This window comes from Erpetoichthys calabaricus, chromosome 1 (genome assembly GCF_900747795.2).
Source record: "Erpetoichthys calabaricus chromosome 1, fErpCal1.3, whole genome shotgun sequence".
NCBI lineage: Eukaryota > Metazoa > Chordata > Cladistia > Polypteriformes > Polypteridae > Erpetoichthys > Erpetoichthys calabaricus.
The window spans coordinates 160,816,421-160,834,973 of NC_041394.2; the positions used below are offsets into that span (position 1 = coordinate 160,816,421).

General features: G+C 40.3%; 1 protein-coding gene across 4 annotated transcripts in view; it reads right to left on the minus strand.

Moving 5' to 3' along the window:
* ptpro (protein tyrosine phosphatase receptor type O) overlaps positions 1–18,553 on the minus strand; it is a 326,955-nt gene that overhangs the window by 2,497 nt on the left and 305,905 nt on the right. Inside the window, exons 25-27 of one of the 4 annotated variants that reach the window (XM_028808094.2) lie at positions 15,620–15,755; positions 12,713–12,820; positions 6,573–7,760 (exon numbers count right to left, since the gene is read on the minus strand). In XM_028808094.2, coding sequence (XP_028663927.1) covers positions 12,716–12,820; positions 15,620–15,755 — 241 coding nt within the window. In that variant the 3' untranslated portion in view covers positions 6,573–7,760; positions 12,713–12,715. Of the gene's footprint in view, positions 1–6,572; positions 7,761–12,602; positions 12,821–15,619; positions 15,756–18,553 lie in introns of those variants that run through there. The other 3 variants (XM_051920277.1, XM_051920278.1, XM_051920280.1) reach the window with 3 other exon arrangements.

Here is an 18,553-nt window from a genome sequence, read left to right on the forward strand (position 1 = left end):
AGCAAGTAAGTTGATACGTGGTTGAAAACAAATGGTCTCCTTTCTCCTCTCTTCTCCCTTTTCCTCTCTCCTCCTTTCTGATTACTTAAATAGTCCTTGTGACGGCTGTAATTGATTAATTGCGAACAGGTGTTTTCCAGGTTAGAGGCTGTGGTCTTCTTCCATCATCATTTACTGATACACACACAAACAGCAAATGGAACAATGGAAACGAGACACACTCAGGACTGTGTCACAGATGACTGCGGTCATTACCTGGCCGGGATGCCTGGAGGGACCGGAAAGGGACATTAATAGCTTCCGGGGCACAAAGGAGCAGTCGCCCTGGATAAAAAGAGGACCACGGGACAAGGACAAAGAGGATTTGTACTATTGGGAACCGTGGCCTCCGCCAGGGGGCGCTTTAAGCCTCAGGAGACCCAGATGTGATTACTTCCGCCACACTTGGCAAGATGGCGGAGGGATCGGACAGGGACGCCCGGAGTGCTTCCGGTTCAAAGGGCAGCACTTCCGCCACACCAGGAAGTGCTGCCGGATGGACATCATCAGCCACCTGGAGCACATCCGGGTGGGAATAAAAGGGGCCACATCCTTTCAGTCAGGGAGCCAGAGTCGGGAGTGGGAGAAGGACGAAGCTCCCAGGAGGAGAGGAAAGGCGGCCAAGGACATTGTGAAGTCTGGAATTTTGGGGTGATTATTGCTTTGTGCTTTGTGTGGAGTGAGGAACTGTGTTTATTAATGGCTAATAAACGTGTGCATTTTATAAAGATGTGGTCTCCGACTGGTGGTGTCCGGGCAAATATCACAACTGACATTTGCAACACTAACTATGTAGCCCCGCTACAACGTGACTTTTTGTTTGTGCTTATTGGGTGCAGTGGTGGCTCTGAGGGTAAGGATCTGTGCTGGTATCTGGAAGGTTGCTGGTTCAAATCCCATTACTGCCAGTAGGGATCCTACTCTGTTAGAAAATGGCTCCAGGGAAGCTGTACAGTGGCTGACCTTGCACTCTGACTTCTAAAGGTCATGTGAGAAGACAGTTTCCCTTCGGTGATTAGTAAAGTAGATCGAAATCATTAAATGGCAAAGAAGTCTAACTGTATTAGATAAATTGGCCACCCAGTCCCACAACTGGAACACTGCAATGCACCACAGCACTGGCAAAAAAATGGTGACACCAGCAGAATTACTCAAAATTGTGACACATTTTCTATTGTTTGGGGACTTCCATTTCGAAAGTTCTCTTCTAAAATAAGTTGTGATATTTTTATTAGTTTTTTATCGGTTGCTTTAGACAAAACCTCAAATGAAAATGGTACTTGTCCTAACCACACATGCAAATCTGCACACCCTTGAGTCAGCTTCTCACAACAGAATGTCATTTCTCATTGTTTTTCTTCATTTACAAATGATTTAGTTTTGGTTCATACAGGATTAGGTATATTCACTTTGAATTAGTCCCAAAATCAGTTGTACTACCGTATATACTCGCATATAAATTCTCCAGCGGATAAGTCGGGACTTGATTTTATCATATAAGTTCTTGTATTTTATAATGTCGGTCGTATAAGTCAAATGCGGAAAACTCATGCTATTGGTCCAAGGGATTATGATATGCTAACGCCCACCTGAGAGAGTAACCATGGAGCACACTGCCTTTTATTTTCTGTGTGGGTGTGGCAATGCGCTGTATCAGCGTGTGCTCCTAACCTCCCTGTATTGTGCCCGAATTATTCCAAAGCAACATTTACACTGTTTTGTGTTTTTGTATCTCACACCCTCATACACCTTTATCATAAGAGCATCCCTTATCTAAGATGGAGCGTTCAATCAGAAGAAAATATGAAGCTGGTTTTAAATTAAACGTTGTTGAAGTAGCAAAATAAGTTGGTAACTGTGCTGCTGCAACAAAATTCGATGCGTCTGAAAAACTGATGCGAGATTGGGGGAGGCAGGAAAATGTAAAAAAATAAAATAAAATTAAGTGTCGCATTTTTGAACGGGTGTGTAAGTCAGGGTCTTAACTTATGATCGATTTTTCGGGTTTCAAGACCCGACTTATATGTGAGCATATATGTCATATTGTCAAAATGAATAATACACTTCTCTTTTGTTTGGTTGTACTCTGCAAAACATTTAGACATGTGTGCAAGGTCAACACACGCAAAAATGTTAATTCAGTTGTCGGACAGGTTCATCGCTGGTGAAGTATAAAGGAAATAGTTCAAAAGTAGAGTTTAAATGGATGACACAATTAGAAAGTGCTTGTCAGATGAATCCTGAATTTCATTTATGTAAGGGAGTGTTCAAACTTTCAGATCAACATCTTGCAATAATTTTATAAAAGTGTACCTCATAACAAGGCCAAGCATGTTCCTGTGAATTAGGGAGTCTGCAACTCTTGAAAATACGGGGGGCAAGCCATTGTTGACCAGAGGAATATGACTTTGTATGAAAGAAGGTCAAGGATGTGAGAAGGTTTGCTGAGAGGAAGAGCCAGAAGATGGAAGAGATACAGACCTGTGGCAGATGAAAATAGAGGGCAACATTAGTGGACCATGTCATAAACCGCAGAGGCTGGTAGGAGAGTACAGCCGCTCAACGGTGTCTTTAATAATCCAGACATTCAGAAAAGAAAACAGGTGTGTAATCTCTCAAAATTCTTACTATGTAGTTCCAGTCATTTTGAAGAAGACAGCATACTAATGTATCATAATGTATAATGAATCAGTATGCTATTTAGGACTGTAAGTAGTCCAAATGCTGGTGGCAGAAGAACACTTTTCAAACCTCAGGAAGAGTTCTGCAACATGGTCATAGTAAATAATACCATCAGACTAAGAGACATATAGAGTGCCATTATAGCAGGCAATGACACCTTCAGTTCGGTTAGTCTCTCAATATTAGAGTACTGAAGAGAAATCTGACATCAATGAAACAACTGTGCAGGGTGCCGTTTGAAAAGAACAGCGATAGGGTGAAGGAACTGAGGTGTTGTACAAAGTGTGACAATTTAATATCCGAAATGACCATCTAGTATCGCTGGTGTTACAAAGTGCTACTGAAACACTGGAGTTGTTGAAGGTGGTGGATGGTGAGGATGCGATGATAAAGTCAAGTGTGTTGGAGTGGCATAAGAGGTTCAGGAAGAAGTAAAAGACAATGCCAGAAGTAGATCATCCATCAAGACACGGCCACAAGCCATGATGCACTCTGGGTTCACGGCTTCCTTTCTAAGATGTCAATTACCAATTTGGATCATCCACCCAATTCATCTTACTTAGCCCCTGTGACTTTTGGCTCCACACAAAATAAGGTGGCAGTAGTCACTAGTCCACAGATGGCACACATTTTTTTTACAGGTTCATTCTGGGAATTAAATTGTCACACCTTGTACGTGAAAATATGTGGCCTGACCAGCAGGAGTGACAGGAACAACCCATGATGTAGAATTGGCCTTGTTGTTCCCAATGTAACTACCTTTACATAAATTGTATCATATAACAATTTGTTTTGAGGCTTCGAGATTTGTGTTTGGTTCTATGTATAGTGCCATTACTTGAATAAAAATACAATTCACTTTACAAATGTGACAGTATTCCTTTCTTACAGAAAATGCCAATGTGGTAGAACCTTGTATAATGGTTTCCAGAACATAAGCTCATTGGTTTGAGACACAAAATTCAACTGGCTATAGAGAAATGATAGTAAAGTAAATTGAGCAACAGATGATTAATTTAAAATCTTCAAATACTTCCATAGTGCCTTCTCATGTTGACAACATGACAAAAAATTTTAAATGGTATGTCTTTAGGCAATTGTTCAGAGTATTCACATTTTGGTCACATTGACGGAATGGCTGGCAAGAGAATTGCATTTTGAGACATGAATGAAAGGATTAGAATGAATTGCTTCATTTAGCTGTTTATACAGATTATTGTGTTGCATTGTACAAACTGTTTTGAGAAATCCACAAGCAGTTGAGAGAACCACAGGACTGTTTAGAGAAATCATCCAAAGCAAAACTGTAGAAGGGAAAATGCTGGGTAGCAGCCAATTTCAGTTGATTTCTGCAACCATTAAAAGGCAACATGAACGACGACTGCAGCAGCTTCAAGTGTACTGTCTGTTAGAATCATTGACTTCTAGTATGGCTTCCCAACTACTGCTATAGACACATTATTTTACGAGAAGTCCTGCTCTACAGTCTTGTGGTCTCTCTTATATTCACAGAAAAAATCCCAAAGTTTGGAAACTGAATTGCAAAAGGCTGTCCCTCTGAAAGTAGTGAAGTTATTCTTGTAAATTTTCAGCATGTCTGCACCTTGTGCCATTAATGAGTACTGTAAAGTAAGTGGGAGCTATCTGAAAAGAAAAATTGTTAAATCATGTTTCACTTAACTTTAGACTTAATGTGCCAAATTCAGAAGTGGCTATTTGCTCTTAACTCTTACTGCTAGTCATGCTCTTTGCTGCTGAGGCTTCAGTGAACTGTACAGTCGTAAGTAGTAACTCAATGACTTGAACAGTAAAGGAATTAGAACAATCAGTTCTTGTTTTTCCACATTCCTTCAAATGTTTCAACATCTAGAAAGATTTTAGCATGGACATGCATAGACTAACGGTTAAATTCTATTTTAAAGACTAACAAAAAAAAATAGTGTGGTGCAATTGTTCTGTGATAAAATGCATTTTCCCATAAAATATACACATAATTTTTAGGTTTTAATATTTTTGTGAAATTATGTCATCTTGCCACAACTTTGTTTTATTGCAATTGCCACTATTTTATCTTTTGGTTTTACTGGAAAAGCTGTCTTGTTTAGAGTTTCCAGGGCCACTGCAACATCCTGTTATGTGATTGGCCTCTTCATGATGTCATGAACATTTCCCTATAGAAGATGGTGGTACCAGGAACATGGTGTACATACTTTGGATGTTAAAAACATGTCATTAACTCTTGTTTTTAGAAGGTTTGGTCAGGGAAAAGCTCTCCTAGTTATAGATTTTGACCTCTTAGCTCTGCTTTCATGGCTTTTTCCTAATGTTTTGGTCACTGGCAAGACTTTAGTGGGTTTAGAGAGAATGAAAAAGAACACTTGCCTGTTAAAATGCTCTCTTTACCAAAAATCCTTCAACCTTGGTACGTGGTTGCTGAGAAATGTCAGTCCTGGTGTGGATTGCCTCAATGAATTGGGAGTGAGAGTGAGCTGTTACCACAAACAACATGTGAGCAGTGGTGGGCACAAAATGGGTGAGGATAGCTGGATAGGCAAGACAGGAATGGCAGCTCACAACAGAAGCCCCATATTTAAAGTGCAGCCATTTATAGAGGCAGTGGTTGCCCTATGTTGTGTTTTTAAGAACGTCAACCTCACCAGGACTGACGCAGCCTACCAGTGTGAAAACCTGTGAGGTAGCAGCACTAACCACTGATTCACTATAATAGAAAAATTCAATAAGAAAATTGTATTTGTTCATGTTCTAATTGCTGACTGATCTAAATGTAGAATGAAATAAAGGAGTCCTGCCTTCTGCCAATACTGAAAAAAATTAATAAACACTCTGTGAAAGAAACACAGGCCATGTCTGACATTTCAGCTAAACTGTAATCTGTGTGAAGTGGAAAGCTGCACCGTTACTTTTAACTGGTCCAGATTTACAGAACAGAAGAATATTGTTTATGCCACGAGGTGTTGAGTCCCAGGCAAAAACCTGGAAGAAAATTTTTCATAAAGGTTTTGTTTTTCTGTCAATATTATTTATAAATTGTGAGATTAAAAGTTTCTGTAAAACTTAAAAAGAAGTCACTTTACATGTCCAGTTTGTGAAGTACACTATGCAATACAATTTATTTTTGTATAGCCCAAAATCACACAAGAAGCTACTGCTCAAACATTTTAGAACATCTCTGTTTTTCCTTCAAATGTAATTTGTTGAAATGCAGTGAATGATGTAAAATGGTGAGAAGGTAAGAAGCGAACTGCCAGAGGTTTAAATTTAAAGTTTAGGTTAGCAAAAGCTGAAATCAAGGAAATTTCAGAATATTCCAAATGGGCCTCCTTCAATGAGCAAGTTAATAGGTTACAACCTACAGATGTTCTGCAGCAATTAAATGAAGCCTTGCAAGTTGAGGCAAACAGTTTGTACAGATGTCCAACTTCTGTTGATTACTTTAAAACCTTCTGTCTGTCTTAAAGCAGAGTTAGGAATTGCAAAAACAAAAAATAAATAAATGCTGCTCTTGTACCATTTTTAGTAGCTGTACTATCTATCTGTGAATTTGAAACAAATTTCATGATTTCACTCTTCTGCAATTTCACAGATTGGTTGCACTAAAGTCAGGTCTACCAGCAGGGAACAAAGACATTGGAAAAATTCTTTCTGATCCAGAAATTCCAGATCAGCAAAAGTGACAGAAACAAATTGGAGCAGATTGTGAAGACTCTTGAGAAAACAGAAGGGTGAGACAGTGGAGTCCGTGAAGAGCAGTGAAACTGGACGCTGGAAAGGAACATTAAAGTAAGCCATGCAATGCTGCAAATAGTGTCACATCAAAACAGGACTCGGAATTAGTGGTTAATCACTTCCACCTTTAATAGTGAATAATTTTGAACAAATTTGACAATACAGCGTATCTGACTGCAGGTAAAGCCAATAGTCACCAGATGAATATCCAACCTAGTGTTTCCAAATGAATATAACATTAAGACCTAAAGGCCCATAATATGCTACTTGGCACCACACTAGTAGGCAACTGGTGACAAAATATTTACAAATCTCAGTGTGAAAAAGTGTTATTTACCATTTGCGTACAAATCTACTCCTAGCTACTTTTCAGTTGTGCCCCGGTGTACATGCTAATGGACATATTTTAATGTCAGGAATCTGCATCAAATTCATTATTTTCAGTCATGCCATTGTGGCACCCTTCACAACTTGACCTGGTGACAGTTATGAAATTAGGAACCAGAAAGAAGAAATATGTTCAGCAGTGTACCGTATGTTAGTAATGTTTCAGATTTCATTTTTCACACTGACTTTGTTGATGAGTTCTTCCTTAAATTCACTTCTGTTGAAAATTAGGAAATACACAATCAAATCAACTGGACAGTGCAGTTTATTTCACGTAATAATGCAACGCAAGATACTTGAATTTCACAGTATCGGTTTTAAAATAATGCGGAGCTTTAATATGTATGAATATTAAAGCTTGTCTCTGTATCTAGATTCTCTTAACCTATAAATCATTTTTATAAAATACAGTAATCTGCTTTGATTGACTGGTTCTGTGATAACATCATACACTAACATATTAGTTTTACTATGAACTTCCACAACTGAACTGCACCTTGGATATGGAAATTGGATGATTTGAAAGGAGCAGACAAGAAAAGTCGATTATTGTACTGTGTCCCAGTTGACAGTTCAAGTTAAAAAAGTTCAGGATAATGGAATTCCAACGATTCTTCAAAGAGAACTTTCCAACTTTTACACCATACATTTATTTGCCCTGTCCACTTCATTCTTCCATGTTTGGTCCGGCAGTGCAGAAATCCAAAAGGAATGTAATCCTGCAAACATTGTAATTTATTTTATGGCAGTGACCTCCCCAGGGTTTCCTCTAAAAACAAACTCCATGGATTCAGACTAGTTGGCAAAATACTTGTCCTTGTCAGAAAACAAGTGCTAAAGCACAAAGCAAAGAGCAGCAAGTCTTTTTTTTTTATGTCATGGCTTGACGCGGATCATTTTCATAACTAAAGACAGAAAGAGAAGAAAAGATGATTAATACAGACAACAACATGAAAATATTCTGACAAGAGCCACTTCCACCAAAATGCCTGTAAGGGTGAGCTGTCCCCTGTATAAATAACAGGCATCTAGTTGATCAAAATGGAAGGCTGGACTGTTGTGATCATACAAGCACAGCCAAGGCACTACTGGTTATTCTCTACAGATAATTCAGGAATGGAGGTTGAGAAAAGCAAAACATGGTTGATGTCTGCTTCACAAGTTGCCTCAGGTTTGAAGTGCTTTTGATTGAGTGACACACTGTTGTTATGAGAATGTTTTTGTTTTTGGCCACCAAAGAAAAAACAAAATGCTTCTGTTAACCTCCTTTGTGTTGTATTCACCCCAGGAACAACAAGCCAAAACCACTAAGTTTTTTCACTAAGAAAAAATGTTGTGTAACAGAAACAGAAATACCAAAACATCCACATAAATAAATTAGGATATGTATGTCAAGTGTCCACTGCTGTACTGATGCAGATGTAGTGCACGTCCTTTGTGGTGGTGGCACTCAGGACAGTAGAAGTGCGTTTCTTTTCACACTTATATTTTTTGGATGCTGTTCATACATGAGAGGGTAGAACATCGGTACCTGACCTGCATGATCGATGCACCCCTTGTGTTACTGCAGGCGACCACAGTGCAAGGATTACTGACCTCCCCATTTCCTGTACTGTTGCCTCATTGTGAACAGTGCTTAGGGGGGCTAACATCTTGCTTGTCCCTGCGCTTGATCACGGTTCTTTTGCCTTTTTGTCACCACAGTGAAGTGTATCATGTTGTACATATCATGCATCAGATTCACTTTCCATGATAACATGATAAGCCCCTGGAAAATGGGTGAGCTATGCAGAAAAATTGGCTGTCATTCCTAAATGACTCATACAATATTTTTGGTAAACCCCTTAAATTAAACTTGAAAATCTACTCTTCAATCACGTAATGATTGCTTTATTTCAAATCCATTGTAGTGGTGCACAGAGCCAAAATGATGAAAACTGTCTCGCTGACCAAATAGGTATGGACCTGACTGTATAAACCAGAATTCCAGAGACTCCAGTCTCTGTACTTCATCTTCCTGAGTTGCCTTGAAAGCTCGCCTATCATAATCCATCAGTTAGCCAATAAAACGAGTCATTTTGCTTCACTTCTCATTGCTTAATTTTAGTAAATGTCATCATTGTGTAAAGTACTTGACATACTGAGTGCAAAAAGTAAAGCGTTTCTATCTAGCACAGTACTACTGTACTTTTTTTGCTTAAAAAAAAGAGCATAAATGTCCCGATTATCCACAGACATACAAATATTTTCCTGGTACTTGCACTACAGACTCATGGCACTGACAAGTCTGAGGTTCATTTATTTCATTGTCGTACTGTCACTTGTTCTATCTGGCACAAGTTGCCTTTGATATTAATATTTTTGTTTGAGCATAGCAAAGATATTAATATTCTCAAGTCTACTAATCTGTGTCTGCTGCACTAAGTGGTTTTGCCATTTCCTGTATTGTCATATTTCTTGACATTCCATAACAGGCCTAGCAGCAAATTATTTTTCTTTATGGTGTAATTAGAATAAATTGAACTAAACAAAACTGACAACAACTTGTTATGCAGTAAACATTTAATTAACTGTTTATCAGGTTGAACGTTTGTTTCAAAGTGCTGTTTTTCTCTGAGATTCAGTATAACATTAAAATAAGATAAATATGTAAAGCCAACACAAAATGAATCTGTTAAAAATGACATTTACTGTAAGTAAAGTCAGTGATCCATAAAACAAGGGTCTACAAGAGGTTTTCCTATTGAGTCCTTTCACACATGCAGGACAACCTAGGAATTTATAGGTAAATTCAAAGGCCAAGAAGTCAAACGATCAGGGAAACGGGAATGGCCAACTTCCCAGATACAAGTCCTTGGACAGCAGCAGGCCTGTGTTTGTGTGAAAAAAAGAAAGGACAGCTGGGGTAAGCCTGTAAAAATGTCATGGAGATTACATGCAAGCTCTCCTGATATTGAGGTGAGATTTAACACATTACAACCAACTTAATCACGTGGGAGACATTTAATATGTTTAGTGTATGAGTTTGGACAAGGAAACATTAAACCTTTTACCACCAGACGTGTGTCTGTCACCAGTGAAAGATGAGGAGTGCTTGAGCAGCAGTAAAGCTCTAGTGAAACAGGGAGGAGCGGCACTCATCTGGTGGAACCCAAACTTCCTACAACTTTTGGGAATAGTAAAATGTAGTATCGTGTTTTCACAGTCTCGTTTTTTCAGTTCACCATCAGTTTATACCTCAAATATATACAGGTGCTGGTCATAAAATTAGAATATCATGACAAAGTTGATTTATTTCAGTAATTCCATTCAAAAAGTGAAACTTGTATATTAGATTCATTCATTACACACAGACTGATGTATTTCAAATGTTTATTTCTTTTAATGTTGATGATTATAACTGACAACTAATGAAAGTCCCAAATTCAGTATCTCGGAAAATTAGAATATCAATTAAGAGCAATGCAAAAAAAGGATTTTTAGAAATGTTGGCCAACCGAAAGGTATGAACATGAAAAGTATGAGCATGTACAGCACTCAATATTTAGTTGGGGCTCCTTTGGCCTGGATTACTGCAGCAATGCGGCGTGGCATGGAGTCGATCTGTCTGTGGCACTGCTCAGGTGTTATGAGAGCCCATGTTGCTCTGATAGTGGCCTTCATCTCTTCTGAATTGTTGGGTCTGGCGTATTGCATCTTCCTCTTCACAATACCCCATAGATTTTCTATGGGGTTAAGGTCAGGCGAGTTTGCTGGCCAATCAAGAACAGGGATACCATGGTCCTTAAACCAGGTACTGATGGCTTTAGCACTGTGTGCAGGTGCCAGGTCCTGTTGGAAAATGAAATCTGCATCTCCATAAAGTTCGTCAGCAGCAGGAAACATGAAGTGCTCTAAAACTTCCTGGTAGACGGCTGCGTTGACCTTGGACCTCAGAAAACACAATGGACCAACACCAGCAGATGACATGGCACCCCAAACCATCACTGACTGTGGAAACTTTACACTGGACCTCAAACAACGTGGATTCTGTGCCTCTCCTCTCTTCCTCCAGACTCTGGGACCTTGATTTCCAAAGGAAATGCAAAATTTACTTTCATCAGAAAGCAGCAGTCCAGTTCTTTTTGTCTTTAGCCCAGGCGAGACGCTTCTGACACTGTCTCTTGTTCAAGAGTGGCTTGACACAAGGAATGCGACAGCTGAAACCCATGTCTTGCATACGTCTGTGTGTGGTGGTTCTTGAAGCACTGACTCCCGCTGCAGTCCACATTTTTGAATGGGTTTTGTTTCTCCAGGGTGCGGTTATCCCTATTGCTTCTACACTTTTTTTCTACCACATCTTGTCCTTCCCTTCGCCTCTCTATTAATGTGCTTGGACACAGAGCTCTGTGAACAGCCAGCCTCTTTAGCAATGACCTTTTGTGTCTTGCCCTCCTTGTGCAAGGTGTCAATGGTCGTTTTTTGGACAACTGTCAAGTCAGCAGTCTTCCCCATGATTGTGTAGCCTACAGAACTAGACTGAGAGACCAATTAAAGGCTTTTGTAGGTGTTTTGAGTTAATTAGCTGATTAGAGTGTGGTACCAGGTGTCTTCAATATTGAACCTTTTCACAATATTCTAATTTTCCGTGATACTGAATTTGGGACTTTCATTAGTTGTCAGTTATAATCATCAACATTAAAAGAAATAAACATTTGAAATACATCAGTCTGTGTGTGATGAATGAATCTAATATACAAGTTTCACTTTTTTGAATGGAATTACTGAAATAAATCAACTTTGTCATGATATTCTAATTTTATGACAGCACCTATATATGAGGGACGGCTCCTTAAAGGAAGGACAGGGGGAGATGGCTTTTGAAGGGCAGCATCTCCCCCAAACTCCTACTTGGCAGCCCTCCTGGGTTGCAATGTTGCCTCGGATTCCCACAGGGCTGTATGGGAATCGCTAATTTTCAGCTCAGCCCTGTCGAGTTGCGTGGATGCAATCATGGGGAGCTGCAGGAGCTACAGAGAAGAGGAGGAATGAGGAAAGGACTGTTTTGCATTGTGCTTTGGGGCTTTGAAACTGTGCTACTGCGAGGAGTGAAAGAAAAGCGCTGCCTCACTATAATAAAGGTGTGCTGTGTGGCAAGACCTGTGTCTGTGTTGGGGTTGGGAGGCTGGGGCGCCCTCTGGTGGCTACATCCGTAATCCCATTACATAATGCAAAAAAGAAGGACAACAAATACAGCTCAGCTGTTGGTTCTAAAAAAAAAAAAACCTTTATGTACCTTATAGGATCTCCACTCCCCTGGGATTATAAATTTGAATATTAACAAAGAAAAGACCCATGTTGTCCCAATATGTTTGAAACAGGAACTATCAGTACATTCCAAAGCTATTGATGATGCATGTAACACACTATTTGATTTCAGAAAGGAATGAAAACATTGCTATATGCCTACACTTTAGCAACATGCTAGAAATTCCAGGAATGCATTGCTTGAGTTGGCTTTAAAGCGCTCAAACAGCACGATCTCAGCTGTGCCCACCTCGATAATGCTGGCAATCAGCAAGTCATGGCAAGCAGCTGTTCCCCATAACAAAGCATGCATGGGAGTTCAGGTGTTATGTGGGATTACCACATTTACAGTAAATGAATAGAACTGTCTACTGCTGTCTGCCCAAGGCAAGGCATCATGATGGCTGAAGACCTGGCACAGTGCGAGTGTTACATTATGTATAATGTATGTAGCAGACCAACACTTTCATTTTTGTTCTCAAAACTACCCAAATATATACAGAAACAGGGAGGAATCCCCAATTGAGCCCTATTGCATGTACTTAAATTGGCCTTATTTTTGAGAACATACCATTTAAGACTTGCCAACATTCTCATAAATAATGTCACTGGCAGTGTACTGTTCCTTTTTCTTCTTCCACATAACCTGTATGCAGTGGTGGATGAACACATACTGCTCCTGTAAGCAAAAAATAAAAACATTAATAAATTATATACATATTATTTTGTAAACTGCTTTAAACCAAAACAAGAAAATTCTACAAATCTGCATAACTGCTTAAATAACGACTTTGGGAATTAATATGTCAAACGTCAATTATGAATAAATATCTGAGGTATATGACATATCGGAAAGAACTATCTAGAAGTTAAGGGAACAAAGGCTGTAAAAGGCAGGGATGGAGAGAAACAGACAAAGGAAGTATTTAAGTATTAAGATAAGATCCCACCTCAAAACTATCAGAAACAATAAGAGGTCACTAGCCAGTGATGCCTTTCGTACTCCAGTAACAGAGTTTAGTGAAGGGATGAAGCTGTGAGTGGACAGGGGAATATCCAGTCTGGAAGGGTTATTTTGCATCTATTTATGTTATTAGACATTGCTGCCATTTTTGAGGGAATTCTAAGAGCCCATAGACAAATATACTGATAGTCACATTTGCGCTCCATAAGAATCCTCAGTGTCAGGATGAGGTCGGTGGTAGACTTCTTAGGCGTAAAACCAGACTGTTCTGATCACTGGTAGGTGAGCAAGTGATCACGGATCCTATTGAGGACAACCCTAGCAAGGACCTTACCTGGCACCGAGAGCAGTGTTATCCCTTTGTAGTTGCTGCAATCCAGGGAATCACCCTTTCCTTTCCAGACAGGGACGACAAGTCCCATTTTCCAGTCAGTTGGGATGATGCCAGTTTCCCAAATGGAAGCAAAGATTGCTTGCAATGCCTGGAGGACAGCCTAACCACCAGCCTGGAGAAGTTCACCCTGGATACCACAGATCCCTGCAGTCTTTCCTTCCCTCAGCTGGTTCACCACCTGTGCAATCTCAGTGAGATTGGGTGGTTCACAGCTAATTGGAGGATCAGCCTCAAGGACCGTGGACCCAGAGATATCCAACCTCCTAGCCAGAGGAACAGCTTTGAACAACTGCTCAAAGTAGCCAACCAAGCGGGTCACAACTGTAGTGTCATCCGAAGGACCGTTCCATCAGCCGCCCTGACTGCGACTCTCCGAGGAACAGATTCAAATGTACGTAATGCTTCAGTTCTTCTGTAAGCAGGACATGGATCGCTAGACCACAGATGGTGTGTCACTTGCTCACAGATTCTTCTAACAAACACCTCTCTATCTGTCCTCAGAGCCCTCGCAGCCATCCTTCTCAGTTCCCGGTACAAACCAGAGTTGCCATTGAGCCTTGTGCTGCAACTCCTCTCAATGATATCCAGGGTATCCTGCAAGATGAAACACCTCCTTCTGGGAACACCGGTAAAACCAACACAACCTTCAGCAACCTTCAGGGTCTTGTCACAGAAGGTCTCCCACATCACATTAGGATTGGCAGTCACACCCAGATCTGCAAGTTCCTCACACAAACTGCATGCAAACTCGTTAGAAACAACCTGGTCTTGGAGTCTGGCCACGTCCAGGCTAATTTTCCTAGTAGGTGGTAACCTGCTGGACCTAAGCTGGATCCTAAGAGTAGCAACAACAAGTTTATGGTCAGAATTCACAAACTGAGTACTTCTGTAGACCCTGCAGTTTTCCAAGAGCCTCCAGCGTCTGCCCACGAGGATGTGATTGATCTCCTTCACCGCACTAATATTGGAGTACCAAGTCCAACGATGCGGTTCTGGGTGCTGGAAAACAGGATCCAGCGATTCGCAGCCCCTGACTTTTTGCAAAGTCAAGGAACATGGAGCCACTTTCACCACAGTCACCAGACCCATGTGGACCGAGACAATCCTCATAGCCAGCCCTGTCAGTGCCAGTGGCTGCACTGAAGTCACCCATGACCAGAAGAGTGTCACCTCGTGGGCACCCGTCAACCACCGATTGAAGCTGTGAATAAAATGTCTCCTTCGCCGAGACATCACTCAGACAACAGACAAGGCACCCAGGGAGTGCTGTAATCTGAGTCTCATAATACGCTCGTTGAAAGGAGTGACATCGGACACCATCGGAAGAAGCCAATCCGCTACAGCAACAGCTACTCCCCGAGTATGACAGCCATCAGACCGACCAGACCAATAAAATGTGTATCCACCTACAGAGATCTGGCCAGTCCCCGGTCTGCGCACCTCAGAGTGCCGCCACAGAAATGCGGAGTTTACGCAGCTCCTCCGACAGCAGAGGAAGATGACCATCTTGCCGGAGGGACAAGACATTCCATGCTCCTACCCACATGGGCCGCCTCAAATTGGGACCCAAGTGCTGCCGTGCAGCGGGCGACACCTCAGCAATGATGACACACACGTATATTCCACAAGTTCTTTGTATTACAATATTTAGAAAATTGCCCCAGTTTACTTTGCCCTGGCAAGTGAAATATAACAACTGAATACAACACAGCAAGAGACTTCATTTTCTGTCAGGTTCTAAGATAATTCAGTGAAATAAATGCTAGTGGGCTGGCCACATAAGCTCTGAGACTTGCTTTGTTATGATACAGCCGGTACGTCGGGCCTTCAACAGGGAGACGCTTGGTTTCTACTTCTTTGGGTCAACTTTTATTTTATTGGAAGACTTAATATGTTCATATCTGTTGTTTCCATTGTGTTAAAGGAAAAATGCCCCAGTGATATTTAATTAAAACCCTTTTTGTGTTTTTTCATATTTCCATTTTGAGAGCCGATTATGCTGAAGACGATTATGAGCTAAATAAACAATAAAAATGGCAGAACGGTGTTTTGCTACTTTAAAGGATATTCAGATTTTTTTTTTGTCAAAATATAAGATTTTTCTTTTTTTCCTATTTTACCTCTGTTTGTACCATGCATGGTCGATATGTCCGCATTTCTGCCACAAGGCCTAGTATATCTACAAATTCATGTTCCTTTATATGCTGCATAAGGCGATCCAAGGCTATGAAAGTTCCTGTTCTTCCAACACCAGCACTAAAATGAAAAGAAGAGTCAATTAAAAAAAAGGATTAATTTACAACATGGGGTACTTTTATCAATTTTACAAATTAACATTAACAGATTAAGAGTAGCCCCTCCCCCATATTCATATATACAGTCGGGTCCATAAGTATTTGGACAGTGACACAATATTCATAATTTTGGTTCTGTACGCCACCACAATGGCTTTGAAATAAAGCAAATGTTACGTGATTGAAGTGTAGAGTTTCAGGTTTAATTTAAGGGGTTTACCAAAAATATTGTATGAGCCGTTTAGGAATGACAGCCATTTTTCTGCATAGCACCCCCCTCCCCATTTCCAGGGGCTCAAAAGTATTTGGACATTTGACTGACAAGCTGTTCCATAGCCAGGTGGGAGCAGTTCCCTCATTATTTCATTAACTATTAAACCACTAAAAAGGTCTGGAAATTATTCCAATTGTGGAATCTGCATTTGGAAGCTGTCACTATAAACTCTCAATATGAGGTCCAAAGAGCTGTCCATGCAAATATAAACAGTCCATCATTAGGCTGAGAAAACAAAACAAACCCTTTAGAGTGACAGCAGAAACACGAGGAGTCGTTATATCAACCATCTGGAATATTCTTAAAAAGAAGGAACACACTGGTGAACTCAGCAATACCAGAAGGTCTGGAAAACCACAGGAGACAACTGTGCTGGATGACTGCAGAATTTTGTCCTTGGTGAAGAAGAACTCCTTCACGACATGTAGTTAAACCAATAACACTCAGTGGGAGGTAGACCTGTCATTGCCAAAGTCTACAATCGAGAGAACTTCATGAAAGTAAAGACAGAGGATCTACCATAAGGTGCAAACCACTGGTAAACCTCAAGCACAGGAAGGACAGATTAGACTTTGCCAAAACAATTTTAAAAGTCTGTCCAGTTCTGCAACAATTTCCCTGAACAAAAGAAACTAAGATTAATACCAGAAGGTTGAAAAGAGAAGAGTATGGGGAAGAGAAGGAATGGCTCATGATTCAATGAATACCACATCATCTGTGTTACATGGTGGAGGTAGTGTTATGGCTTGATCATGCATGGCTGCGAATGGAAGTCAGTCACTAGGGGTTATTGATGATATGACTGCTGGCAGAAGTAGCAGGATGAATTCTGAAGTGTATAGGGCTGTAATATCTCCTCAGGGTCAGCCAAATGCTGCAAAACTGATAGGACGATGCTTCACAGTACAGATGGACAATGAGCCAAAACATACTGTGAAAACAAACCAAGTGCTTTTCAACACAAAGTAGTGGAAGATTCTTCAGTGGCCAAACAAATCAACTGACCTCAACCCAACTGGACATGCGTTTCATTTACTGAAAACAAACTGATGGCAGAAAGTCCAGCAGACAAGCAGCAACTGAAGACAACTGCAGTAAAGACCTGGCAGAGTATCACTAGGGAGGAAACCCAGCACATGGATATGGCCATGGTTTCCAGACTTCAGGTAGTCATTGACTCTAAGGGATTTTCAACCAAATATTGAAAATGTTTGTTATATTTATGATTATGTTAGGTTGTACAAATACTTTTGAACCCCTGAAAATAGGAGGACCATGTATAAAAATGTCTGTGTTTTCTAAACAGCACATAGAACAAACCCCTTGAATTAAAGCTGAAAGTCTACACTTCACACACACAATGATTGCTTTGTTTTAAATCCATTGTGGTGGCGTACAGAGACAAAATTATGAAACTTGTGCCACTGTCCAAATACTTACGGAACCTAACTGTACTTAAGTTTTTTCTCCAGGCTTTTACACACTGTTAATAAACCACACAAAAACAAATAATGTAGCAAACACCATAATTTCATGTCATAATTAGGCAACACTTGCACATGGATAATTCGTTTTTTAATATATGGAAAAATTATCAAACATTTTATACCTTTTTTGTCAGATTTATGTGTACCCAAGAAAAACTTTATTATTATCATTTTACATGTATATAATTAAGTTAACACAGATGTATTAACCACAAGTTTTTTAGTGTTTGAGGAAGGCTTCCTTTAGTCATGGTGAAATAATGAGGAGAAATAAAACATTGAAATGTTCCTGTTATTGTCAGTCAGTTTTTAACCTGCTTAGTCCTGAACAGGGTCATGGGGAATAGTGGCAGCAACAAATCCTGGACAGAATGCCAATCCATCACATGGCTATACACACAGACAGACCAGTCTCTCACTAGGGCCAATTTAGTATCGCCAGTCCACCTAACCCACTTGTCTTTGGACTGTGGGAGGACCAGAGCACCTGGAGAAGAACCAGGGAGACACGGGGAGAACATGCAATCTCCATACAGAGAGAACCCAAGACACAAATCCCAGGTGTCCTTACTGCAAGGCAGCAGCTCTACCACTTCACTGCCCCTTTCTTCTGGTTGTGGAAATGTTTACACAAAATTAGATTTCTACAAAACTCTGCAAATGGATAGACTTTGATACATAATTGTCTTCTGTGGAGTGCAAATGCACAAGACAACTGGCAAATGGGTGACTTTTTGCAGTATTGCCAGCTGCACTTTTATAGGTGATCATTCAAGAGTTTTTTACTCTATTAGTAAAACAAAAACAGTTATTAACACGAATAATATAGTCAACAGTTAATAATATGTATCTATCAGATGAACTGATCAGAACTGTTTTGTTATAGACTTGTCAGAAATTATTCTACTCCAAATAGTTGAACTTGAGACTGAAACAAAACTAAACTGCAAATTCTGCCTCACAGTTAACACCACAGGGGACCCCTTAATACAGTAGGGG